This window comes from Hypanus sabinus, chromosome 6 (genome assembly GCF_030144855.1).
Source record: "Hypanus sabinus isolate sHypSab1 chromosome 6, sHypSab1.hap1, whole genome shotgun sequence".
Classification (NCBI taxonomy): Eukaryota; Metazoa; Chordata; class Chondrichthyes; order Myliobatiformes; family Dasyatidae; genus Hypanus; species Hypanus sabinus.
In genome coordinates, this window is record NC_082711.1 from 14,830,894 (window position 1) to 14,857,436 (window position 26,543).

At 46.2% G+C, this 26,543-nt stretch overlaps 1 protein-coding gene across 4 annotated transcripts in view; it reads left to right on the forward strand.

Annotated features, from left to right (window-relative positions):
* Positions 1–26,543, forward strand: part of zbtb47b (zinc finger and BTB domain containing 47b) — a 270,179-nt gene that overhangs the window by 6,707 nt on the left and 236,929 nt on the right. For 2 of the 4 annotated variants that reach the window (XM_059971747.1, XM_059971745.1), the window contains exon 1: positions 13,850–14,030. The exons of the other annotated variants lie outside the window; for them this stretch is intronic. Coding sequence is in view for 1 of the 2 variants with exons in the window: in XM_059971745.1 (XP_059827728.1) it covers positions 14,028–14,030 (3 nt within the window). In the remaining variant the exon portion in view is untranslated. Of the gene's footprint in view, positions 1–13,849; positions 14,031–26,543 lie in introns of those variants that run through there. 4 annotated transcript variants of the gene reach the window in all.

Sequence of the window (26,543 nt, forward strand, 5' to 3'; positions counted from 1 at the left end):
CCCACTGCCCCCATTCATCTAAACCCTTATGTGTTAACCCTTTCATTCCCCTTTAAATCTCCCTACACCCCACCTCCCTTTAAACCTACAGTTGAATCTGCCTCCAGCTTTCCAGATTGCCCCTTCATCGAAAAGGAAACAGTGCAGCACAGGAATAGGCCCCTCGTCCCATAACGAGCATGCTGCTCGTGCTCTCCCAAAAGATTCCCATAGCTCTTTTATAAAGAACAACAGGCACATCCACCATTATTGATCAGGTAAATGGGTTATCTCATCAGAATTGGGTTTTGCGAGAGCTTGCTGTGAGCAATCAGCTGATCAAAATAATATCGCTAACATATTGGAAGTACTTCACTGCCAGAAAAATCTGAAACACAAGATTCTGCAGTTGCTGGAAATCCAGAGAAACACACCGAAAATGCTGGAGGAACTCAGCAGGTCAGGCAGCATCCGTGGGTAGGAATAAACCGTCCACATTTCAGTCTGAGACCCTTTGACGGGACTGGGAAGGAAGCCAGGGTAAAAAGTTGGGCGGGGGAGTTGCAGGGCCGGTCGGTGAAGGGGAAGATCAGTGGGTGGGGGAGTGAAAATGAAGAAGGAAGCTGGGAAGTGATAGGTTGAAGGAGTAAAGGGCTGAAGAAGCAGCAATCTCATAGGAGAGGAGAGTGGACCATGAGAGAATAGGCAGTACAGCAGTTAGCACAATGCTTTATAGTGCTGGTGATGGCTGATTGGGGTTCAATTTCTGCTACTATCTGTAAGGAGTTTGAACATTCTCCTGTGTCTGTATGGGCTCCTCTCTCACGTTCTAAAGAGTTGAGAGTTAGTAAACTGCAGGCATGCTGTGCTGGTGCCAGACGCATGTTAACACTTGTGGGCTGCCCCCGGCGCCTCTTTGGACTTTGTTGGTTGTTGGCACAAAACGATGCATTTCACTGTACATCCTGATGTTCACGTGACAAAATAAATCTCTATTTAGTCTAACAAATTCTAACTAAGATTGAAAATTAACTAAGATGTAACCTAATCTGCAGCTGATTAACATATCAGAGCAATTATTGTGGCTTTGGCTGACAGCATTTCCTATTTTCAGAAACTTGGGTGTAAGAGCAGTTCTCGGAAACCCTGTCTGACCCAGGAGTGTCTCTATTTATAAACAACAGGTCAACTCTGGGGAGGACGATCAAGGGTAATTTCAGTGTAGGTTTTCTGTGGCCTGGTCCCAAGAGTGCTGGACCATAGACTTTAAACCTGTACTAGATAGTTTTTTTTAAAAAAAACAAAAACAGTCAGTGTACTTCATTTCCTCTATTACATTGTACTCTGCATTCTTCTATTGTGTTTCATTTTGTGCGACCTGAATGGATTGGAATAATCTGTGTGGAATGGTTTACAGACTAAAGCTTTTTGCTGTATTTCAGCACATGTGATGTTTATAAATGAATTATCTGTGGAGAGATTAAAATTGATTTAACGTTAGAGGTTCATCATCATTATGTTCCATGTCATATAACGTGTGCGATTATATGGTCTTTCCATGAACGTGATTGCTCTTACCAAATTTTTCTACAGAAGTGGTTTGTCATTGCCGCCTTTTGGGCCGTGTCTTTACAAGACGGGTGACCCCAGTCATCATCAATACTCTTCAGAGATTGTCTGCCTGGCGTCAGTGGTCACATAACCAGGACTTGTGATATGCACCGGTTGCTCATACGACCATCCACCACCTGCTCCCATGGCTTCACGTGACCCTGACCAGGGGGCTAAATAGGTGCTACACCTCGCCCAAGGGTGACCTGCAGACTAGTGGAGGGACTGAGTACCCCACACCTCCTTTGGTAGGGACATATCTCCACCCCGACATCTGTCCTTTAATCTGAGCACTCAATTTCTGACATAAACTAAAAAGGCTTGTTATCTGAAATTGTTGAACTTGATGAATCCTGAAACGTACTAAGATGGAAGACAAGATGTTGGACTACATTGGACTGGTACAGGTAGACAAGAATAAGTGGTTTAGAATCAGGTTTATTATCACTGAGGTATGTCAGGAGATATGTTTTACGACAGCAATATCATGTGAGACCTAAAAAAATTACTACAAGTTACAATAAATCGTCATTAAGCGCCGTGTCGAATGGCATCATCATTATGTGCTGTGTTGCATGACATGGGCAATCATCTACAGAAGTGGTTTGCCATTGCCTTCTTCTGGGCAGTGTCTTTACGAGACGGGTGACCCCAGCCATTATCAATACTCTTTAGAGATTGTCTGCCTGGTGTCAGTGGAGTTACCATCAGTAGGAGAGTCTGGGATCTGAGGGCACAGTCTCAGTCTCAGATTAAAGGCACATGCTTTTAAAATTGAGATGCTGAGGAACCCTGGGTTCCCAGTTGCCCAAGTCTCCTAATTTTGTGTGTTGCCCAACAGTATAACTTTTTTTTTGGGGACTTTCATTCCCAGGATCATTCACAAGAATTATCCTGGGAATGAAAGGGTTAACACCTGTTGGCTCTGGGCTTGAACTCACTGGAGTTTAGAGGAATAAACAGTTGGGGGGGGGGTGTGTAGGAATCTTGATGAAACCTTTGGAATATTGAACGCCCTAGATAGACTGGATGTGGAGAGGATGTTTCCTGTAGTGGGGAGGTCTAAGACCAGAGAGCACAGCCTTAAAATACAAGGACATTCATTTAGCTCAGATGAGGAAGGATTTCTTTAGCCAGAGGATGGTGAATCTATGAAATTCATTGCTACTGATAGCTGTGGAGGCCAAGTCATTGGGTATGTTTACGGTGGAGTTTGAGTGGATCTTAACTGGTAAGAGGTAGTATGCATGGGGTGGTTTAAAGGTTGGGGGAAGAAGTTGTAAGAATAGGGCTGAAAACTGGAAAAACTTCAGCCATGATTGAATGGTGAAGCAGGCTCAAAGAACCTAATAGCCTGATTCTTCTCCGATATTTTATGATCACGTGAAGCCCTGAAAATTCTTCCAGATAATTATCCATCTCCCTATCTAATGCCACAACTGAATACATCACCATTACCCTTGGTAACATATTCAGTCCTGAACCACTCTGCATTGTAAATAGAGTCATAATTATTGAAAAGTACAGCACTGCAACAGGTCTTTTCCATGCCTTGTCTTGGACAATGTCTCCCATCCACTCCATAATGTACTGGTTAGGCACAGGAGTACATTCAGCCAGAGACTCATTCCACCGAGATGTAACACTGAGCGTCATAGGAAGTCATTGCTGCCTGTGGCCATCAAACTTTACAACTCATCCCTCGGAGTGTCAGACACCCTGAGCCAATAGGCTGGTCCTGGACTTATTTCCACTTGGCATGATTAACTTGTTATTTAATTATTTATGGCTTTATATTGCTATATTTCTACACTATTCTTGGTCGGTGCGACTGTAACAAAACCCAATTTCCCCCGGGATCAATAAAGTATGTCTGTCTGTCACCCATTGACCTGCACCAGGACCATAGCCCTCCATACCCCTACCAACTATGTTCCTATCCAGTTTGCTCTTAAACGTTGAAAATGAGCTTGCACACACCACTGGTGCTGCAGCTTGTTCCATACTCTTACGACCCTCTGAGTGAAGAAGTTTTCCCTTGTGTTCCCCTTAAACTTTCACCTTTCACCCTTTACCCATGATCTGTATTTGTAGTACCAACCAACTTCATTGGAAAAAGCCTGCTTACGTTTACCCGATCATAATTTTGTATACCTCTATCAAATCTCCTCTCAATCTTCTATGTTCTGAAGAATAGTCGTAACTTATTCAATCTTTCCTTATAACTCAGGTCCTCCAGATCCAGCAACAGCTTTGTAAATTTTCTCTGCACTCTTTCAACCTTGTTTACATCTTTCCTGTAGGTAGGTGACCAAAACTGCACACAATATTCCAAATCAGGTCTCGACAATGTCTTGTACAACTTCAACATAACATCCCATTTCCTGTACTCAGTACATTGGTCTATGAAGGCCAATGTGCCAAAAGCTTTCTTTACAACCCTATCTACCTGTGATGCCACTTTCAACAAATTACATACCCATGTTCCCAAATCCCTTTGTTCTACCACACTCCTCGGTGCTGCAGTTCTCTGTGTAAGACCTACCCCGGTTGGTCCTACCGAAGTACAACACCTTGCACTTGTTGCATTAAATTCCATTTGCTATTTTCCAGCTGATGCAGATCCCACTGCAAGCTCTGATAATCTTTTTCACTGTCCACTACACCCCCGATCTTAGTGTCATCTGCAAATTTGCTGATCCGGTTAATCACATTGTCACCTATAATCAATGATCTGGATGATAAACAACAATGGGCCCAGCACTGATCCCTGAGACACTCCACTAGTCACAGGCCTCCAGTCAGAGAGGCAACCATCTACTACCACTCTCCGGCTTCTCCCACAGAGCCAATGTCTAACCCAATTTACTACCTCATCCTGAATGTCAAGTGACTGAACCTTCTTGACCAACATCCCATGATGGACCTTGTTAAATGCCTTACTAAAGTCCACGTAGACAACATCCATTGCCTTGCCTTCATCCACTTCCTGGTAACTTCCTCAAAAAAACTGTAGAAGACTGGTTAGACATGTTCTACCATGTACAAAGCCATGATGACTATCCCTAATCAGGCCATGTCTATCCAAATACTTGTATATCTGATCCCTTCAAATACCTTCCACTAACTTTCCCGTTACTGATGTTAGACTCACCAGCCTATAAATTCCTAGCACCTTAGCCATCCCTGTAATCCGCCAGTACCTCACTCGGCACGATTTATATATCTCTGCTAGGGCCCCTGAAACTTCTGTACTTGCTTCCCACAGGGTTCAAGGGAACACTATATCAAGCCCTGGGGATTTATCCAGCCTACTTGCCTCAGGGTAGCAAGCACCTCCTCCTCTGTAATCTGCACAGGGTCCATGACCTCGCTGCTGCTTTGCCTCACTTCTGTAGACTCTGTGTACGTCTGCTGAGCAAATACAGATGTAAACCCCCCCCCCCCCATCTCTTGGCTCCATGCATAGATTACCATTTAGATCTCCCAGAGGACTAATTTTGTCCCTTGCAATCCTTTTGTTCTTAACATATCTGTAGAATCCCTTCAGAATCTTCTTGACCTTGTTGTAGGGCAACTTCATGCCTTCTCTTAGCCCTCTTGATACCTTTGTAAGTGTTCTCCTGCATCTCTTGTACTCCATAAGCACCCTATTTCCACATGCCTATACCTGCTATGCATGTCTTTTTTTCTTAACCAGGGCCTCAACGTCCAACAACCAAGGTTCTGTACACCTGTTACCTTTACCTTTTATTCTGACAGGCGGATACAAGCTTTATGCTCTCAAAATTTCACTTTTGAAAGCCTCTTACCAAGTTCACTTTGGCCAAAAAACTTCCTGTCCCAAGCCACTCTTATCAGATCCGTTCCGATGCCATCAAAATTGGTCTGTCTCCAGTTTGGAATCTCAACCTGCGGACCAGACCAATCTTTTTGCATATTCACTTTGAAACTGATGGCATTGTGATCACTGGATGTGAAGTGTTCCCCAGCATAAACTTCTGTCATCTGTCCTCTCATTCCCTAACAGCAGATCAAGTATCAACATCCCTTGTTGGGATGTCTATGTATTGATAAATAAAAACACATTTTCTGGACTCTGTCTCTCTATTTTCTTGGCTTCTGCTTGTTAGGCTGAACATCTCATTTCTGGGATCTGAAGTAACTTGTGTTTGCACCAACTGTTCTTGCTATTCTTGATCGTGTCTTTGAATATCATGGTGGTAGGACTCAGTAGGGGTCAGTAGCCTGGTTAGCCACCACTCTGGGCAAATGGAGGAGATGGAGGACTGCTCTGGTTCCTGCTGATAGTAAATGATTCACTGAGTTTCATCCTTGAAACCAGAAAAAAAATCCTTTCAGAAGATGAAGCAGTGAAGCTCCAAATACTGTTGTCAAGTTGAGGTGTTGAAACTGTTTATAAACTTGCAGATTAACGGGGTGGGGGAGCAGGGGTGAGGGGAAGCCGGGCGTTCTATAGGCCAAAGAGTGTGCGCTTTTGTGTTTGTGTGCATATTTGTATCGCATGTTTTTGCGTGTTTGCATTTTAGTGTGTGTATGTACACACTTGCACAAAACAGGAGTTTACTAAAAGCATTCAACTTGCTCAGTAAAAGTTATGCACAAATCTCGTGTCTGAGTGTGTCTCTGTACGTGTCAGATACGCCCACACAAGTTTCAGGCTCCCTTAAATGTTAACCACAGATTTAACTGCAAACCAGACCGTTGCGATGCACAGATTTGCCAGGTCCTTAGCAAAGATCATTGACCCATGTGTATATTTATTGAAGTTTTATTTCCATGAACTGTTCTGCAGCCCTATCAGTGTGTCCTACATCTTGTTAGAACTCTTGCTTGCCCCTTCATGAAAAGCTTGGACTCCCCTTTGGGAACGGTGGGGGGGGGGTGGTGAAGTGGGGTTGGTGCTTAGAAACAAAGAAAATAGGTGCAGGAGTAGGCCATTCAGTCCTTCGAGCCTGCACCGCCATTCAGTATGATCATGGCTGATCATCCAACTCAGAACCCTGTACCTGCTTTCTCTCCATACCCCCTGATCCCTTTAGCCACAAGGGCCATATCTAACTTCCTCTTAAATATAGCCAATGAACCGGCCTCAACTGTTTCCTGTGGCAGAGAATTCCACAGATTCACCACTCTCTGTGTGAGAAGTTTTTCCTCATCTCGGTCCTAAAAGGTTTCCCCTTTATCCTTAAACTGTGACCCCTCGTTCTGGACTTACCCAACATCAGAAACAATCTTCCTGCATTTAGCCTGTCCAATCCCTTTAGAATTTTATACGTTTCAATAAGATCCCCCCTCAGTCTTCTAAATTCCAGTGAGTATAAGCCTAGTTGATCCAATCTTTCTTCATATGAAAGTCCTGCCATCCCAGGAATCAATCTGGTGAACCTTCTTTGTACTCCTTCTATGGCAAGAATGTCTTTCCTCAGATTAGGGGACCAAAACTGCACACAATACTCTAGGTGCGGTCTCATCCAGGCCTTGTACAACTGCAGTAGAATCTCCCTGCTCCTGTACTCAAGTCCTTTTGTTATGAATGCCAACATACCATTTGCCTTCTTCACCGCCTGCTGTACCTGCATGCCCACTTTCAATGACTGGTGTACAATGACACCCAGGTCTCGTTGCACCTCCCCTTTTCCTAATCGGCCACCATTCAGATAATAATCTGTTTTCCTGTTCTTGCAACCAAAGTGGATAACCTCACATTTATCCACATTAAATTGCATCTGCCATGAATTTGCCTACTCACCTAACCTATCCAAGTCACCCTGCATCCTCTTAGCATCCTCCTCACAGCTAACACCGCCGCCCAGCTTCGTGTCATCTGCAAACTTGGAGATGCTGCATTTAATTCCCTCGTCTAAATCATTAATATATATTGTAAACAACTGGGGTCCCAGTACTGAGCCTTGTGGTACCCCACTAGTCACTGCCTGCCATTCTGAAAAGGTCCCGTTTACTCCCACTCTTTGCTTCCTGTCTGCCAACCAATTCTCTATCCACATCAATACCATACCCCCAATACCGTGTGCTTTAAGTTTGCACACTAATCTCCTTTGTGGGATCTTGTCAAAAGCCTTTTGAAAATCTAAATATACCACATCCACTGGCTCTCCCCATCCACTCTACTAGTTACATCTTCAAAAAATTCTATAAGATTCGTCAGACATGATTTTCCTTTCACAAATACATGCTGACTTTGTCTGATGATTTCACCTCTTTCCAAATGTGCTGTTATCACATCTTTGATAACCGACTCTAGCATTTTCCCCATCACCGATGTCAGACTAACCGGTCTATAATTCCCTGGTTTCTCTCTCCCTCCTTTTTTTAAAAAGTGGGGTTACATTAGCCACCCTCCAATCCTCAGGAACTAATCCAGAATCTAAGGAATTTTGAAAAATTATCACTAATGCATCCACTATTTCTTGGGCTACTTCCTTAAGCACTCTGGGATGCAGACCATCTGGCCCTGGGGATTTATCTGCCTTTAATCCCTTCAGTTTACCTAACATCACTTCCCTACTAACATGTATTTCCCTCAGTTCCTCCATCTTACTAGACCCTCGGTCCCTTACTATTTCCGGAAGATTATTTATGTCCTCCTTAGTGAAGACAGAACCAAAGTAGTTATTCAATTGGTCTGCCATGTCTTTGTTCCCTATGATCAATTCACCTGTTTCTGACTGTAAAGGACCTACATTTGTCTTGACCAGTCTTGTTCTTTTCACATATCTATAAAAGCATTTATAGTCAGTTTTTATGTTCCCTGCCAGCTTTCTCTCATAATCTTTTTTCCCTTTCCTAATTAAGCCCTTTGTCCTCCTCTGCTGGTCTCTGAATTTCTCCCAGTCCTCAGGTGTGCCGCTTTTTTTTGCTAATTTATATGTTTCTTCTTTGGACTTGATACTATTCCTAATTTCCCTTGTCAGCCACGGGTGCACTACCTTCCCTGGTTTATTCTTTTGCCAAACTGGGATGAACAATTGTTGTAGTTCATCCATGGCATCTTTAAATGCTCGCCATTGCATATCCACTGTCAACCCTTTAAGTATCACTTGCCAGTCTATCTTAGCTAATTCACGTCTCATACCTTCAAAGTTACCCTTCTTTAAGTTCAGAACCTTTGTTTCTGAATTAACTATGTCACTCTCCATCTTAATGAAGAATTTCACCATATTATGGTCACTCTTACCCAAGGGGCCTCACATAACAAGATTGCTAACTAACCCTTCCTCATTGCTCAGTACCCAGTCTAGAATGGCCTGCTCTCTAGTTGGTTCCTCAACATATTGGTTCAGAAAACCATCCCGCATACATTCCAAGAAATCCTCTTCCTCAGCATCCTTATCAATTTGGTTCACCCAATCTATATGTAGCTTGAAGTCACCTATTATAACTACTGTTCCTTTTTTGCACACATTTCTAATTTCTTGTTTAATGCCATCCCCAACCTCACTACTACTGTTAGGTGGCCTGTACACAACTCCCTCCAGCGTTTTCTGCCCCTTAATGTTATGCAGTTCTACCCATATCGATTCCACATCCTCCAGGCTAATGTCCTTCCTTTCTATTGCGTTAATCTCCTCTCTAACCAGCAAAGCTACCTCACCTCCTTTTCTTTCCTGTCTATCCTCCTGAATATTGAATATCCCTGGATGTTGAGCGCCCATCCTTGGTCACCCTGGAGCCATGTCTCTGTGATCCCAACGATATCATATTCATTAATAACGTATCTGCACATTCAATTCATTCACCTTGTTACGAATGCTCCTCACATTGATACACAAAGCCTTCAGGCTTGTTTTTACAACACTCTTAGCCCTTATACAATTATGTTGAAAAGTGGCTCTTTTTGCTTTTTGCCCTGGATTTCCCTGCCTGCCACTTTTACTTTTCACCTTACTACTTTTTGCTTCTACCCTCATTTTACGCCCCTCTGTCTCTCTGCACTTGTTCCCATCCCCCTGCCACATTAGTTTAAAGCCTCCTTTAAACTGTTTAAGCTTTTCTTCATTGCTGCTGTTTCACCTATTTATATGACTGACTGATTTATTATAATAGAGCCAGTAACATGATACTGTCTTGCATGTCAACCTGTCAATCTTCAGGCCATTCCACCTGGGACTTGTGCTAATATTATATTGAGATTCTATGCTGCGTGTTACGTTGTGCCTTGGCGCCAGAGGAATGATGTCTTGTTTGGCTGTATACAAGTGTGTATGGTTGAACAATACTCCAGAGAGAGTGCTGACTGCTGGAGGACAGTTGCCCAGAGAGCACCAATGTGTCAATTCTGAGATGAGTTTTAAATTCGTGTCCCTGTTTAAAAAAAAATTTTTTAAAAACTTAAAAAATTCTCTGGGAATTCCCTTCTCTTCATTATTTTTAGCCATTAACCATAATGGGTCTGGTTATAGGATGTTGCAGCCACCAATTTAAACATAGAACATAGAATAGTACAGCACATTACAGGCCCTTCGGCCCACAATGTTGTGCCGACCCTCAAACCCTGCCTCCCATATAACCCCCCACCTTAAATTCCTCCATATACCTGTCTAGTAGTCTCTTAAACTTCACAAGTGTATTTGCCTCCACCACTGACTCAGGCAGTGCATTTCATGCACCAACCACTCTCTGAGTGAAAAACCTTCCTCTAATATCCTCCTTGAACTTCCCTCCCCTTACCTTAAAGCCATGTCCTCTTGTACTGAGCAGTGGTGCCCTGGGGAAGAGGCGCTGGCTGTCCACTGTGTCTATTCCTCTTAATATCTTGTACACCTCTATCATGTCTCTTCTCATCCTCCTTCTCTCCAAAGAGTAAAGCCCTAGCTCCCTTAATCTCTGATCATAATCCATACTCTCTAAACCAGGCAGCATCCTGGTAAATCTCCTCTGTACCCTTTCCAATGCTTCCACATCCTTCCTATAGTGAGGCGACCAGAACTGGACACAGTACTCCAAGTGTGGCCTAACTAGAGTTTTATCGAGCTGCATCATTACATCGCATCTCTTAAACTCTATCCCTCGACTTATAAAAGCTAACACCTCATAAGCTTTCTTAACTACCCTATCTACCTGTGAGGCAACTTTCAGGGATCTATGGACATGTACCCCCAGATCCCTCTGCTCCTTCACACTACCAAGTATCCTGCCATTTACTTTGTACTCTGCCTTGGAGTTTGTCCTTCCAAAGTGTACCACCTCACATTTCTCTGGGTTGAACTCCATCTGCCACTTCTCAGCCCACTTCTGCATCCTATCAATGTCTCTCTGCAACCTTCGACAATCCTCTACACTATCCACAACACCACCAACCTTGTGTCGTCTGCAAACTTGCCAACCCACCTTTCTACCCCCACGTCCAGGTTGTTAATAAAAATCACAAAAAGTAAAGGTCCCGGAACACTAGTCACAACCCTCCAATCTGAATGTACTTTACTCCCTCCACCATGACCCTCTGCCTTCTGCAGGCAAGTCAATTCTGAATCCACCTGGCCAAACTTCCCTGGATCCCGTGCCTTCTGACTTTCTGAATAAGCCTATCGTGTGGAACCTTGTCAAACGCCTTACTAAAATCCATGTAGATCACATCCACTGCACTACCCTCATCTATATGCCTGGTCACCACCTCAAAGGCTTGTTAGACACGATCTGCCCTTCACAAAGCCATGCTGACTGTCCCTGATCAGACCATGATTCTCTAAATGCCCATAGATCCAATCTCTAAGAATCTTTTCCAACAGCTTTCCCACCACAGACATAAGGCTCACTGGTCTATAATTACCTTGTATAATTATATATATATGGTCTTTACCTTGTATGGTCTATAATTACATTATATTTAATGTGATGTAAGATCAGTTCTTTGTGTCAACCAGTTGTCAACATAGAATATTACTGCATATGAACAGGCTGTTTTACCAGGATGTCTGCACTGAACATGATGCTGAATGAAACTAAATCTCTTCTATCCACACATGACCCCAATCCCTCCACTCCCTGTATATTCATGTCAAAAAAGCACTTAATTCTCCACCTCCACTAATTATTCCCCTCTTTCTCTTTCCATTTCCCATTCTGGCTCCCCTCTTACCCCTTCTCCTCACCTGCCTATCTCTCCTCCTCCCCTTTCTCCCATGGTCCACCCTCCTCTCCTATCAGATTCCTCCTCCTTCAGTCCTTTAACTTTTCCACCCATCATGTCCCAGCTTCTTACTTCATCCCTCTTGCGCTACCCACCCATCTTCCCCCTCACCCCCTCTATCACCTGCCAGTTATTACTCCTTTCTCCCCCCCCCCCGCACCACCACCTTATTCTGGCTTCTGCCCCGTTCCTTTCCAGATCCGGTCTAAAAGCGTCTCTGTCCAAAACATCAACTGTTTATTCCTCTCCTTGGAAGCAGCCTGACCCATGGAGCTCTGCCAGCATTTTGTGTGTATTACTTTGAAGTACAACTATGTTTAATACTTCCATCACACCCCTGGCAGTCCATTTCCAGACACCCATCACTCACTATATTGGCAAAAAAAAAGACTCCTCTGCATATGCCCTTTAAACTTCCCTCTCTCACTTTACGGCAGGAGACTGGGGCTGAGAGGGAAGTGGATTGGCTGTGATGGGACAGCAGAGCAGACTTGGACCAAGTGGCCTAACGCTGCTCCTATATCGTATGGTGTTAAGTGCATGCCCTCCTACCCTGGGGGGGGGGGGAAGATTCTGACTGTCTCTGTATGCCTCTCCTAATTTTATAAACTTTGATGAGGTGTGCCCTCAGCCTCTGCAACTCCAGGGAAAAACAACCCAGGTTTGTCCAACCTCTCCTTATAGCTTATGCCCTCTGATCCAGGTAAGCCTCTTTTGCAGCCTCCCCAGGGTCTGTGCATCCTTCCTGTGATGGGGTAGGTAGGGAACCACGCAGGTCCAGGACTGCTTCTACTGCTAATGACAACGTCAGGCTCGGGTTGGAGGAGCGTCACCTCCTGTTCTCTCATGGTAGCCTCAAATCTACACAGGCACGAACATCATTTTCCCCCATTTCCCATTCAGTTTCCCCAGTACAAATCCGATGAAATCTTTGGACAGGAAAGGAATGGAGAGTTATGGGCTGAGTGCAGGTCGGTGGGACTAGGTGAGAGTAAGCGTTCGGCACGGACTAGGAGGGCCGTGATGGCCTGTTTCTGTGCTGTAATTGTTATATGGTTGTATGGTTATATGGTTAACCTTATAATCTACCTTACTATGATTGTGCATCTTACCAGCACTGCACTTTCTCTGTGGCTTCATTCTGCATTCTGTTATTGTTTTATCTTGCACTACCTCACTGTACTACATAGAAACATAGAATACCTACGGCACAATACAGGCCCTTCGGCCCACAAGGTTGTGCCGAACATGTCCCTACCTCAGAAATTACTAGGCTTACCTATAGCCCTCTATTTTACTAAGCTCCATGTACCTATCTAAAAGCCTCTTAAAAGACCCTATTGTATCTGCTTCCTTCACTGATGCTGGCAGCCCATTCCACGCACCACCACTCTGAGTTTAAAAAAAACTTACCCCTGACATCTCTGTACCTAATCCCCAGTACTGTGTAAGACCTGTATGAACAACAGTAGGCAAAACCAGCTTTTCACAATATCAACACCAAATATTGGCCCCAACAGATAATGAATTGTTTTAGCATATCTACTAGCCTGAACATTATTTTATTTAAAGAAAAAGAAACGTTGTTTTTGTTCCTTTTTGTCTTTGCCTGTTTTTCTGTTTCCATGTCTCTCACTGTGTACGTGTGTGTGGGTGTCTGACTTTATCCCTTTCCCTCCCTCTGTGTGTGCCGCTTCAGTGTCGTGTGTCATTATCACTTCTTCTCTGCCCTAGTGTTTCTGTTTGAATGACCGTCCCTGAGTGTGTGTGTGTGTGTGCCTCTGACTGTCCATCTCTTTCTGACTACCCTAGTAGACCGACCGCTCTGTCTGATTGCGTCCAACTCCCTCTCTCTGTATGTTTGTGCCACTCGGAGTCTGTGTCTCTCTGTCACTGTGGGTGACTGCGCCAGCCCCCTCCTCTCTCTGACCCTGCCTTCACCCGCGCTGCGTGGAACAACACACCCGCCAGCCAAACTTCCCAAGTTTGGGGGGAGCGAGCAAACTGACCGCATTGAAAATCCTGGCATCCCCCCTCATCTGATCGGGAAGGTCCAATCAGCTACTTAGTGTAGCGGGGCTCCGCCAGTGCGCCTGTGTGTGTGTGTGTGTGTGGCCCCCACCTCCCTCCCCAGCTTCCCCTCCCCCTACCCCTCCCGCATGGTGACGGAGCCGCCGGCCGGGGAGTGGGGACTGGGGGTTGCCGACTGCCCCCGGCACATGGACAGCTCCGGGCGCTGCAGCCGCGGGAGGAGCCTGGCCTCAAGATGGTACGTGTCTCGGTCGGTGGGGCTGCCCCGGGCCGGGGCGGGGGCGGCGGCGGCGGCGGCCCGGCCCGGCCCGGCCCGGCCCGGGGACCTGCCTTTGCATGTGGGCTGGGTGCGGAGGGAATCTGCAGCGCTGCGGTCTGCGAGCTGATGGCTGCAGAGTCGGTGCGGGGGCCGAGTCAGGCAGCTGGCTATTGAGTTGCACCCCCTCCCCTTCCCTCCCTCCGTCCCTCCCCTCAAGAAGGGAGGAGGTGAAGCCTGATCCCACTCCCCTCCCGATATACAGAAAACAATGGGAGGCAGCTGGTAACAAAGAGTTAAATTCCTCAGGATGGGAATGCCGGGGGGGGGGGGTAACTGCGGGGATCGAGGCTGCGCACCAGCACCGCTTTCCCGAGGCTTCCGCACGGCCGGAGAAGCGGGAGGCCACGGGGAACCATCCCGTCCCCTTCCCCAGACCCGGGGCCGCGACCTTTCCCACAGCAGCCCCGGCGGGGATCTTGCTTTCTCTCTCCCTCGCTCTTCCCATTTCTCAGAGTCTTCCCTACTTTTCTCGTAAGTCCCGGCCTTTCTCATCGCCTGCCCCTCTGTCCTACCCCCTCCACTGCCCCTCTGTGGCCATCTCTTCCCCCCCTCGCCTGCCCCTCTGTGGTCATCTCTTCCCCCCCCCTTGCCTGCCCCTCTGTGGCCATCTCTTCCCCCCCCCTCGCCTGCCCCTCTGTGGCCATCTCTTCCCCCCCCCTCGCCTGCCCCTCTGTGGCCATCTCTTCCCCCCCCCCTCGCCTGCCCCTCTGTGGCCATCTCACTTCCCTCACCTGCCCCTCTGTGGCCATCGCCCCCCCCCACTCAGCTGCCCCTCTGTGTGGCTGCTCCCCCCCATGCCTTTCCGCCCCCCCACACCCGCCTCTCTGTGGCCATCTCATTCCCTTCACCTGCCCCTCTGTGGCCATCGCCCCCCCCACTCAGCTGCCCCTCTGTGTGGCTGCTCCCCCCCATGCCTTTCCGCCCCCCCACACCCACCTTTCTGTAGTCATCACACACCCCCACACGCCTGTCCCTCTGTGGCTTTTCCCCCACACGCCCGCACCTCTGTGGCCACCCCCCCCCCAGACGCCCGCCTACCCCTCTATGGCCGGCTCTCCCCTGCCCACCTGTCCCTCTACCCTCCACTCTATCTCTGTCACATCATTCCCTCACATACTGAACATGAAAGTTTTCAAAGGACTCAGACTTTGCGTTGGCTTCTCATTGAACCACTTCCACCTCCCTGCCCCCGCTGTTTGATTTTTATCAGGTGGTGTTCGTTCCCTTACTTGTTTTACTGAAAATGTTATTTTGCAAAAGTGGGGATTGTTGATGAGTGGAGGGGATTACCACCCAGCGTTCTCATTCTTAAACATTTCAGTTTGAAGTTTGCAACTCGTTGTTTGTGGTGACTTTGACTCCTCTGGTGACACGGGATGTGGTCCATTGTGGTGTACATGAAGGTTCTGAAAGGAGCTGAGAAGAGATGTATAGTGACGGGGCGTAAGCCCAGAGCCAGTATCTGGTATCTAATGTATCCCTGAAGTTGTATATGCAGGGGTAAAGAACTTGTCCTTCATTAGCCTTGGAGTGCCCCAGAAAGTCAAATATTTTTAAAGTGGTGCAGTTGATTTTTTGCACAGGAGATCCTGCAGCCAGCAGTGTAATGATGAATAGACGTGGCATTGTTTGTGGGGTGACGGTTTGGGCAGGATGGCAGGAGAAAGTTCCCTGTTCTGTGTACTTCTGCATAATCATATAAGGGCACCGAGTTAGCGTGGAGGCTAGGGCAACGCTGTTTGCAACTTGGGATGTCAAAGGTCACAGTTCAACTCTGTAAAGGAGTTTTGTGTGTCTTTCCCATGAATATGTGGATTTCTGGGTGCTCTGGTCTTCGTTTGGAAGGTTGATTGGTCGTTGTAAATTGTCCTGTCATTAGGCTAGTGTTAAATCAGGGGTTGCTGGGCGATGTGCCTCGGTGGGCCAGAAGTGCCTGTTTCATTCTGTATCATGAAATAAAATAAAAATAAGCCCTGTGCTCCTGGTGGGGGTGTTAATTCACAGACTTCTGATTCTTGGGCAAGGGGCCTACCCGCCAGATCATTGTTATCTGTCTAATAAGAGCTCTTTCCCACTCCCTAAAGTACTCTTTTCTTCGGCTGTCCATTGATTTCGATGTTGACTGGGCTGAGAATTTAGTCTCTGCAGGCACATTTATGGGCCACAAGACCAGCATTGGATTGGCGCTGTCTCCCACATCAGTTGCATTTGTGATTTGACTGGTCTATCACCGAAAGTCTGCGTTCATGACCTGCTTCATATTTCTTCTGCCTTTTCTTCTCGATAGCTGGGATTGACTTCTTGACAATGCAGCGCCAACTTCTGTCCAAAGCATCTTCCTCCCAGGTGTTGACATTCATGACAGTGTTCTTCATATGGAGCTTGAGCACATCTTTGTAGTGCAGCTTCTGACCACTGTGCTTCCTCTTTCCTTTTGGTAGCTCTACCTTTAGCCAAGAGTAGAGCTGTTCTAGCTGCTGGTAATTGTCTGTGAAGAGTATTGATAATGGCTGGGGTCACCTGCCTTGTAAAGACACTGTGCAGAAGGAGTCAATGGCAAACCACTGCCATAGAAATTTTGCAAGAACAATCATTGGCAAAGACCATGTTTGCCCATGTCATGACACGGCACATAATGAACGAGCAGTAAAACTATAAATTACAATGAGAAATATATATATTTTTAAAAATTAAGTAGTGCAAAAAGCAATAAAGGTAGGTAGTGTTCATGGGTTGATGGAATTGATGGCTCTGTGTCAAGTTTGCAGACAACACGAAGATAGATTGAGGAAGCAGAGAGACTGCAGAAGACCTTAGATGGATTAGGAGTACGGGCAAAGAGTTGGTAGATGGAATACGGTGATGGGATGTGTATAGTAGAAGGAATAAAAGCATGGACTACTTCCTAAATGGGGAGAAGATTCAAAAAATCAGAGGTGCAAAGCGAGTCGTCGAGTAGCATTTCTGAAGGGTTAATTTGCCTGTTGACTCAATGGTGAGCTAAGTGAACGCAATGTTAGCATTCATTTCAGAAAGTCTAGAATGTAAAAGCAAGGATGTAAAGCTGAGCCTGTATAAGGCACTGGTGAGGCCTCACTTGGAGTACTGGGAGCAGTTTTGTGCTCTTTATTTAAGAAAGGATGTGCTGACATAGGAGGGGAGGGTTGAGAGAAGGATCACAAGAATGGAAGCCTTGTCTTGTGAGCAGTGTCTGAAGGCACTGGGCCTGTATTCAGTGGAATTTAGAAGGATGATGGGAGATCTCATTGAAACCTTTCAAATGTTGAAAGGTTTAAATAAAGTAGTAGTAGAGTTGAAGAGGATGTTTCCTTTGGCGAGGGAATCTAGGACCAAAGTGCACAGCCTTAAAATAAAGGGATGTCCATTTAGAACAGAGATGAGGAAGGATTTCTTTAGCCAGTGGATTGTTAATCTGGAATTTGTTGCCACGGGCGGTTGTGAAGGCTTGGTCACTGGGTGCATTTAAGGTGGAGGTTGATCAGTTCTTGATTAGTCAGGGCCTGGAAGGTTATGGGGAAAAGGCAGGAGATTGGAGTTGAGAAGGAGATGGATCAGCCAGAAGGCTTCTATGACTCATGGTCTGACTGATTTATTGTCCCTTCAGAAATCTGATTGCGGAAGGGAAGACGTGGGTCTGTGTCTTCAGGCTCCTTTACCACCACCTAGATGGTAGCAATGAGAAGGTGAAGGGGATCCTAAATGATGGATGCTGCCTTTTTGAGGCATCGCCTTCTGAAGGTGTTCTCGATGCCCATGATGGAGCTGGCTGGAGCTTGCAGCCCAGTCCTGTGCAGTGCCCCCTCCACACAAGAACAGGTAGAGAGTAGAGGGATGTTGACCACAGGAAGACAGATGGGATTAGTTAAACTGGGCCTATCGGTCAGTACAAGCGTGATGGGTTGAAGTGCGTACTGTTCCGTGCTCTGAGCTTTTGCGGCTTCCTGGGGCTAGCAGTTAGTGCAGGACTTATGACTTTCTTTCCTGAAACACAAGGATTGGGAGTGGTGTGGATACAGTGACTGCATTTGCTTACCTCTCTGTTTCTGTACACCTGTCACAGTTTCCCACCCGTGTGGGTCTGCTCACAACTGCCAGTGTACATTATGGGCTGAATGGCAGCAAGAAATGGTGTAAATGGCCAGCCTGACTCTTGGATGCCTGACATGAAGACCTTGTTCAGGTTCACCTTTGAGTCCTGGAGAAGTTCTCTGCCTGAAATGTCAGCTGTTCATTCATTTCTTCAGATGCTGTCTGACCTTCTGAATTCCTCCAGCTTTTTATGTGTGTTGCTCTGGATTTCCAGCTTGTGCAGAATATCATATTCACCTTTATATTTTTGTCATTAGCAGGCACAGCCACTTTTTGCATGTGCTATTAAGTGTGTGTGAAATGAGGCCCATTTTGAAGAGACTTGCTCTGTCTGAGAGACGAGGCTCAAGAAACATGTGCATTCATTGGCCACTTGATCAGGTACCTCCTGTAAGTGGTGACTGAGTGTGTGTCTGTGGTCTTCTGCTGCTGTGGCCCATCCAGGGTTTGACACATGCGTTCAGAGGTGCGTTCAATGGTGGTAATGCGTGGTTATTTGAGTTACTGTTGCCTTCCTGTCAGCTTGAACCAGTCTGGCCATTCTCTGACTTCTCATTAGCAAGATGTTTTTGCCCACAGAACTACTGCTTACTGGATGACTTTTTTTTTTACTATTTTCACACCACTCTGTAAGCTCTTAGAGATCTGTTGTACGTGAAAATCCCAGGAGAGCAGCAGTTTCTGAGATACTCAAACCACCCTGTCTGGCACCAACAATGATCCCGCAGTCAAAGATCACATTTCCTCCCCATTCAGACGTTTGGTCTTGAGCATGTCTGCATGACAGTGACTTGCTGCTGCCACATGGCTGGCTGATTAAGGAGCAGGCGTAAAGGTGTGTACCTAATAAAGTGGTCACTGAGTGTATGTGAGGGATACAGCGGTTCTTCCCCTTCCTCACAGTCTCAGTCCCCTGGGTTCAATCCTGCCCTCAGTTGCTACCTGTGTGGAATTTGCGTGTTCTCACTGTGGCTATTGGTAAATTGATTTATTAGTGTCACATGTACAGGAATGCCCTGCGTGCTGTTCATACAGATCAGTTTGTGTTACCTGGAGTGTAGGAGAATGGTGGCGGGGGGGTGGGGGGAGAGAAAGATTTCATAGTGGTACAGTGGTGCTAGAAAGTTTGTGAACCCTGTAGAACTTTCTCTACTTCTGCATAAATATAACCTAAAACATGATCAGATCTTCACGTAAATCCTAAAACAAGATATTGAACCCAATTAAATAAATAACACAAAAACATTATACTTGTTCATTTATTTATTGAGAAAAACAGTCCAATATTACATGTATTTGTTGGAAAAAGGTATGTGAACCTCTGAGGCAATGCCTTCTCCAAAAGCTATATGGAGTCAGGTGTTACAAACAATGAGATGAGATTGGAGGTGCCCTGCCCTATAAAAAAGAGTCAGGTTACTGACAGAGCCTGTTCTCCTCAAGAAAGGTCTGTTTATGTGCACCATGTCTTGATCGAAACAACTTTCAGAGGACGTTAGAAGAAGAATTGTATACATGCATGAAGTTGGAAAAGGCAAAATAAGCGTTTCTAAAGACCTAAGTGTCCACAGTAGAAGAATTGCTTCCCAGTAGAGGAAATTCAGAACTGTTGCTACTCTCCCTGGGAGTGGGCACCCTGCGAAGATCACAGCAAGAGCACAACATGCAATGCTGAGGGGGGGGGGGAAGCACTCAAGGGTAACAGCAAACATCCCAGAGTTGAAGCAGTTTTGTAAAGAACGATGGCTTAAAATTCCTTCAAGCTGATGTGCAGGACTGATCTGCAGTTACCAGAACCGTTTGGCTGTAGTTATTGCTGGACATGGAGGTCTCACTGGTTACTGAAAGCAAAGGTTCACATTTTTCCAACAAATAGATTGTAATATAGGATAATTTTTCTTAACAAAGTAATGAATTAAGTGTAAAGTCTCTTTGTGTTATTTATTTGGGTTCTCTTTATGTAGTTTTAGGACTTGCGTGAAGATCTGATTACATTTTAGGTTACATTTATGCAGAAATAGAGAAATTCTACAGGGTTCACAAACTTTCTAGCACCACTGTATACAAAATTATGAGGGGTACAGAGATAGGATAAATGCAAGCAGGCCTTTTCCATTGAGTTTTGGGGACACTAGAACTAGAGAGGCCATGGGTTAAGGGTGAAGAGTGAAATGTTTGAGCGGATCCTCAGTGGGAACTTCTTTATCAGAGGGTGGTGTGCACGTGGAGTAAGCTGCTAGTGGGAGAGGTAGATGTGGATTTGATTTCGAACTTGGATAAGTACACGGATAGGAGGGGTGTGGAGGTCTGTGGTCCAGATGCACGTTGATGGGACTAGGCAGATTAATAGTTCAGCATGGACTAGATGGATTGAAGGGTCTGTTTTTGTGCTGCAGAATAAGGTGTTACAGTAAAAGAGAGAGTGCAGATGCAAGGTTGTAATGAGATGCATTAGGAGGTTAAGAATCCATTTTTAACAAATTGTGTGGGTTTCCTCAAATGCTCCTCTTCCCTCCCCTTTCGTGCCAAAGATGAGGGTTGATAAGTTAATTGGTGATGGTGTATGAGAGGATCTGGAGCAACCGGAGGAAACTCCACACTGATGGACACTGAATAGCTCCCCTCCCAGTGAAGGTGAGCAGCAGAGCCTTGGGCCGAGGGGAGGGTGTTAGGACCAGAGGGCATAGCCGTAGAATAAAAGGATGTCCCTTTAGAACAGATGAGGATTTTTTTTTTAGCCAAAGAGTGATGAATCTGTGGATTCATAGTGTATATTTAAAGTGGAGGTTAAAGTGAGGGCGTCAAAGGTTGTGGGGAGGAGACAGAATGGGGTTGAGAGACTTGATGATCTGAATGGCCTGATTTTGCTGATGTGTCTTATGGCCGAGTTTGGTAGAGACACATACGATGGTGGTGTTTAAGAGGCTATTAGACGGACGCATGGAATACAGGGAATGGAGGGATGTGGATCACGTGCAGGCAGAAGAGAATTAACTTACTTTGGCATCACTTACAGCACAGACATAGTGACTGAAAGTTCTGTTCCTGTGCTGTACTAGAACATAGGACAGTTCAGTCCACAAACAGGACCTTTTGACCACAGCGTTGTGTTGACCTAATAAATCTAATAATGCCAAATTAAATAAATCCCCTCACCTGCACTTGGTCCATTTCCTTCCATTCTCTTCTTTTTCATCTGCATATCTATCCCTCCATCTCCTTTATCACGTGTGGACCAGTGTTATCAAATGTGGTACAATTTTAGACCATTTCTTTAGAATACCGTTTACATTGTAAATACAAGCTGGTCTTTATACACATTTTATTTTGCATCGGTATTTTGGCCTCTAATTTTATATTCTATATAAAACATATTACAGCACAGGTCAGGCCATTCAACTCACAATGTTCTGCAGAACCAGGTTAAAGCACTCAGCCCTCCTACCTACCTAATCTCCATATCCCTCCATCTTTCTTGCATCCATGTGCCAATCCAAATGTCTCAAAAGTATTTGAATCTACCACCATACCAGACAGCGCATTCCAGATATCCACCACTCTGGGTAAAAAAAAAAAGCACTTGCCCCTCACATCCCCCTTGAACCTAACCTCTCTCAACTTCAATGCATGCCTTCTGGTATTGGAGATTTCTACCCTGGGGGAAACAGAATACTCCCTGTCTACTCTACCTCTGCCTCCAATAGTCTTGTAAACCTGCATCAGATCTCTTTCCCCCAGCCTCCCATTCCAGAGAAAACAAGCCAAGTTTGTCCTCAACCTCTCGTTATAGAACCTGCTTGTAATCCAGGGAGCATCCAGGTAAACCTCTTCTGTAGCCTCTCCACAATTTCCCATTACCGTAGGGGGAAAAAATATCAGCTTGCTGGTTACTTTATCTTAACTTGACTACTTCTAGGTAACTAGGAAGTAGGTGATCTGAAGTGGAAAAAAGGCCTTTGAAATGAGCTATTTATGCTGTTATTTATGTTTAAATCCTGTAGAGATTTGAATTTCTCCTGTGTTTGTTGTGTTTCTGGCAAAAAAAAAGTAGGCCTGCCTTTACTGGGAGCTGGCTTCACAGCTTTCCCCAATGGAGTAGGTGTGAAGGTGGTGCAGACTCCTGGTGGAATCTGATCAGATTTAGCACATGTCTTTGAGCTCTGTCATGACCCTTTTGCCCCCCCCCCCCCACCATATGGCTCCTGCCCCCATCCATCATCGAGCTGCAAGCCCGACTTTCAGATAATGTGGTGGGGATGTGAGGGGGCACTGAGGCATTTGCAGGGTGATCCTCCATTGCCATGGTCATGCAGCAGTTAGCCCAACGCTATTACAGATTGAGGTGTTCAGAGTTCAATCCTGATGTTGTTTGTAAGGCATTTGAATGTTTTCCCCGTGACCGTGTGGGTTTCCTCCCACAGTCCAAAGAGGTACCGATTAGTCGGGTAACTGGTCATTATAAAATTGCCCTGTGATTAAACCGTAAGATATAGGAGCAGAATTAGTCCATTTGGCCCATCGAGTCTGCTCCGCCATTCCATCATGGTGATCCATTTTCCCCCTCGTTTCCTGCCCTCTCCCTGTCAGCATTCACACACTAATGAATCAACAATCTATCAACTTATGCCTTAAATATACCCTGATGATTTGGCCTCCACAGCTACCTGTGGCAGCGAATCCCACAGATTCACCATTCTCTGGCTAAAGAAATTCTTCATCTCCATTCCAAGAGGATGCCCCTCAATTCTGAGGCTGTGTCCTCTGGTCTTAGACACTCCAATCATAGGAAGCATCCTCTCCACATCCACTTTCAATTAGGTCACTCTGCATTCTTCTGAATTTTAGTGAATACAGGCCCAGAGCCATCAAATGTTCTTCATATGGAATAATTTTTGTGAACCTCCTTTGAACCCTCTCCAGTGTTGGCATGTCAGCATTGGGCTAGTTTTACAGTCAATAGGTCAGTCTCTGGATGGTGTGACTCACTGAGCCAGAATCACGTCTTCCATGCTGCATCTCTAAATAAAACAAAGTTTAAAAAAAAAATATATAGTTGCAGAATGTTGGTGCTGAAGTTATCCTCCTTGTGCATTGACCAGCTCCCAGCAGAGAAGACGCCTCCAGTGTAATCGGAAGCTCCACCTCTCCCGGTTGCAGGTTGACAGCTGATGAATGGATAGGCATGGATGCTGGGTTGTCCCAGGTCAATGGGTCCTGGGATCAGATGTCCATACAAGCAGGAGACACCAGGGCCAGTCATTCTATGTGCCCAGTGGTCAAGTCTGAAGCTCCCTGTCATCATCTGGTCAGAGGGTCAAGACTGATCGAAACCCAAAGGCCCACTGGAAGTTCAAGCGCAATGACTAGCTCGGAGTCCGGAGGTCTGACCTAGATGTGTGTGTGGGAGGGAGGAAGGGGGCTTGTTTTGCAGTTGTCGGGTTCTGTGTTGTTCTGCCGATCGTTGTGGGCGTGTTATATTAGCACTGAAATGTGTGGTGACACTAGCGGGCTGCCCCCAGCACATCTTTGGTTGTGATGGTTGTTAATGCAAATGATGCACTTCACTGCATGTTTTCATGAGCGCGTGATAAATCTGAAACTGCTGTTTCTTTATATATGTACCTGTCCAAATGCCTTTGAAATGCTGCCTCCATTTCCTTCCTTAGTTCGTTCTAGATATCCACCTCAGTCTGATGGGTACTTGCTTAGTCAGGGCACCAAAGGTCGAATGAGTAATGATAGGAGAATGGGGTTGAGAGGGAAAATAAATCAGTCATGATTGAATGGTGGAGCAGACTTGATGGGCTGAATGGCCTAATTTCCTGCTATGTCTTGAAGTCTAATGGGACACTGGTGAGAGTGGAGAATCCTTCAGTAAGATTCCTGATTCAGTCTATAGGCTGCAGTTGATGAGTGAGGGTGGTAGTCTGATTGGGGCTGGGGAAGTTGGGGTGACCACTCCTTCCTATAACATAGTGACCAGGTCATAATGTCGCGGGAGAGGCCTCTGTTCCGATTGCAAATGCCTGTGACTTACCGTCAAATACCTTGGAAGATGTGTGTCCATTTCTTGTTGACAACAGAGACTGCAGCCGCAGGAATCTGGAGCAACACACACAAAGTGCTGGGGACCAGGCAGTACCTGTGGAGGAAATGGACAGTGTATATTTTCGGGCGAGACCCTTTGGCTCTTCGTAACTTCCAGCTATCAGCTTCTGATACTGTTCGCACACTCCCTATCAACGACCCATTCAGCCAGACACCCCCGTCACAAGCCAGCTCTTGTTCAACACTCCCCCCCCCGCCCCCTAACCCTTTATTCTTGATTTTATTTAGAGATTCAGCAGATTAACACGAACCCACTCTGCCCAATTAGTACTGCGTGACCAATTAACCTACTAACCCATTCATCTTTGGACGGTGGGAGGAAATTGGAGCAGCCAGAGGAAGCCCACGCAGTCACGGGGAGAATGTGTAAGCTCCTTACGGGCAGTGGTGGGAATGAAACCCGGGTCGCTGATACTGTAAAGTGTTGTGCTAACCACTACACTTCTGTGCCCCCCCCCACCCACCTCGCTATCTCCCTTTTACCAATCAGTCAAATTAAGGGTCTTGATTTATTTCTTCTTGTGTTTTTCTGTTGTCCTCCTCTCCCTTTCTCCCCCTCCGCTGGTACTTTGACCTGGTTCTTCGAGGAGTTTGCCCGTGGCAGCGAAGGCCGATGCACAGATTGCACTGAGCTGCAGCCACAGGCCCAGTTTGCTGCTGCGCTCGCACCAGGTGCAGTCAGCATTTCCTGCGTTTACAATAGTGAATCAGACGTTCGGGGCTGGATTGTGTTATGACGGCTGGTGTTGGGCTCTGGGATTCAGTTGGCTCAGCTCAGCTGCATTGAAACCAAAAAGAGGGACTTTTAAACTCCAAAAATGGAATAGTTCTGACGGGCGGCCAATTTATACAGCCTTCTGAAACCTGGAGAGATCCGGTCTAGACTGTATCTCTCGTTCTCCCTCTGTGCCTCTCCCCTTGAGTAACGTGGATGCGGAGTGTCAGAGCCTCGGAGGAGCCTGTGTCCGCCCCTCGGCCTCTCTCCAAAAAGTTGCAGGTTCCTCATCTCTGGCACTGGCCCAGTGCATTGTTCAGGAGTATTGCAGAGTATTTATAACAGGTTATTCAGAATCTGTTCCCATCTCCTGGAAGCAGAGACGAAAACCCTGGGGAGGAGAAACATCGGGGAGGAGGTGCAGGAGCCTGAAGACGTACACTCAACGATTTAGGAAAGGCTTCTTCCCCTCCGCCATCGGATTTCTGCTCAGCCCACCTTTCTTTATGCACCACTTGAGCATATTTCTTATTGTAACTGGTAGTAACTTTTTGATGTATTGCACTGTTCTGCCACAGAACAACAAACTTTACGATACACGTCGGTGATAATAAACCTGATTCCGAATTCCATTTGATATTGTTTCCTTCTGCTTCTCTCTCTCTCCCTCTCCCTCATTCACCCTGAGTTCCTCCTTCATCTTCCTACCCCCCTGTGCCCTTTGCCTCAATGGAGGAGGCCTGACCCTCGGGAGTCTATGCATCTGTGTCCAGGAGCGTTGAAGTCGTGGGAGATGGCGGGCATTTCCTTTAACTGGCTGACCTGAGCACAGGTTCTACAGCAGGGCCTGTAAAGAGTTTGTATGTATGTTTTTCCTGTGTCTACGTGGGTTTCCTCCGGGTGCTCTAGTTTCCTCTCACAGTCCAGAGACATGGTGGTTAATTGGTTGTTGTGACTGTCCAGTGAATAGACTCGGGTGGGTGGGTTGCTGGGCAGTATGGGTCAAAGGGCCAGCTCCACACTGTTATCTCTAAGTCAAAATTAAAAATAAAGTGGTCACATGAGTGTAATTGGGTGGGGATTCATTGGGCCTGTTAATGTGCTGTATCTCAAAATAAGAATTAAAAATAAAATGACTGCTGGCAAGCACTAACTTCTGGCTGGTTGCTAGCAAAAGCAAGTTGTGGCAGGTGACCATGGTTCCTGAGCTGGGAGAGTGTGAGTGGAGGGAATGTCTGGAGCTTCTCCTGTCCCCTGTGGCACAGCTACTGAAGATGCCGCCTTGAGCCGTCAGAGAGCCAGGCTCGATTCTGACTTTGGCTTCCATCAGGTTTACCTGTTCTACCCGTGACCATGTGCGTTACCCCCCACACTCCTGCATGCTCTGGTTCTCACTGCATCTCAGATCATTCCTTGGTGGTGGGTTATCTGCCCACTGTAAATTCTGCTGCCCCTGGTATGTTGGTGAGTGTTGGAATTGATGGAACTTAATAGGAATC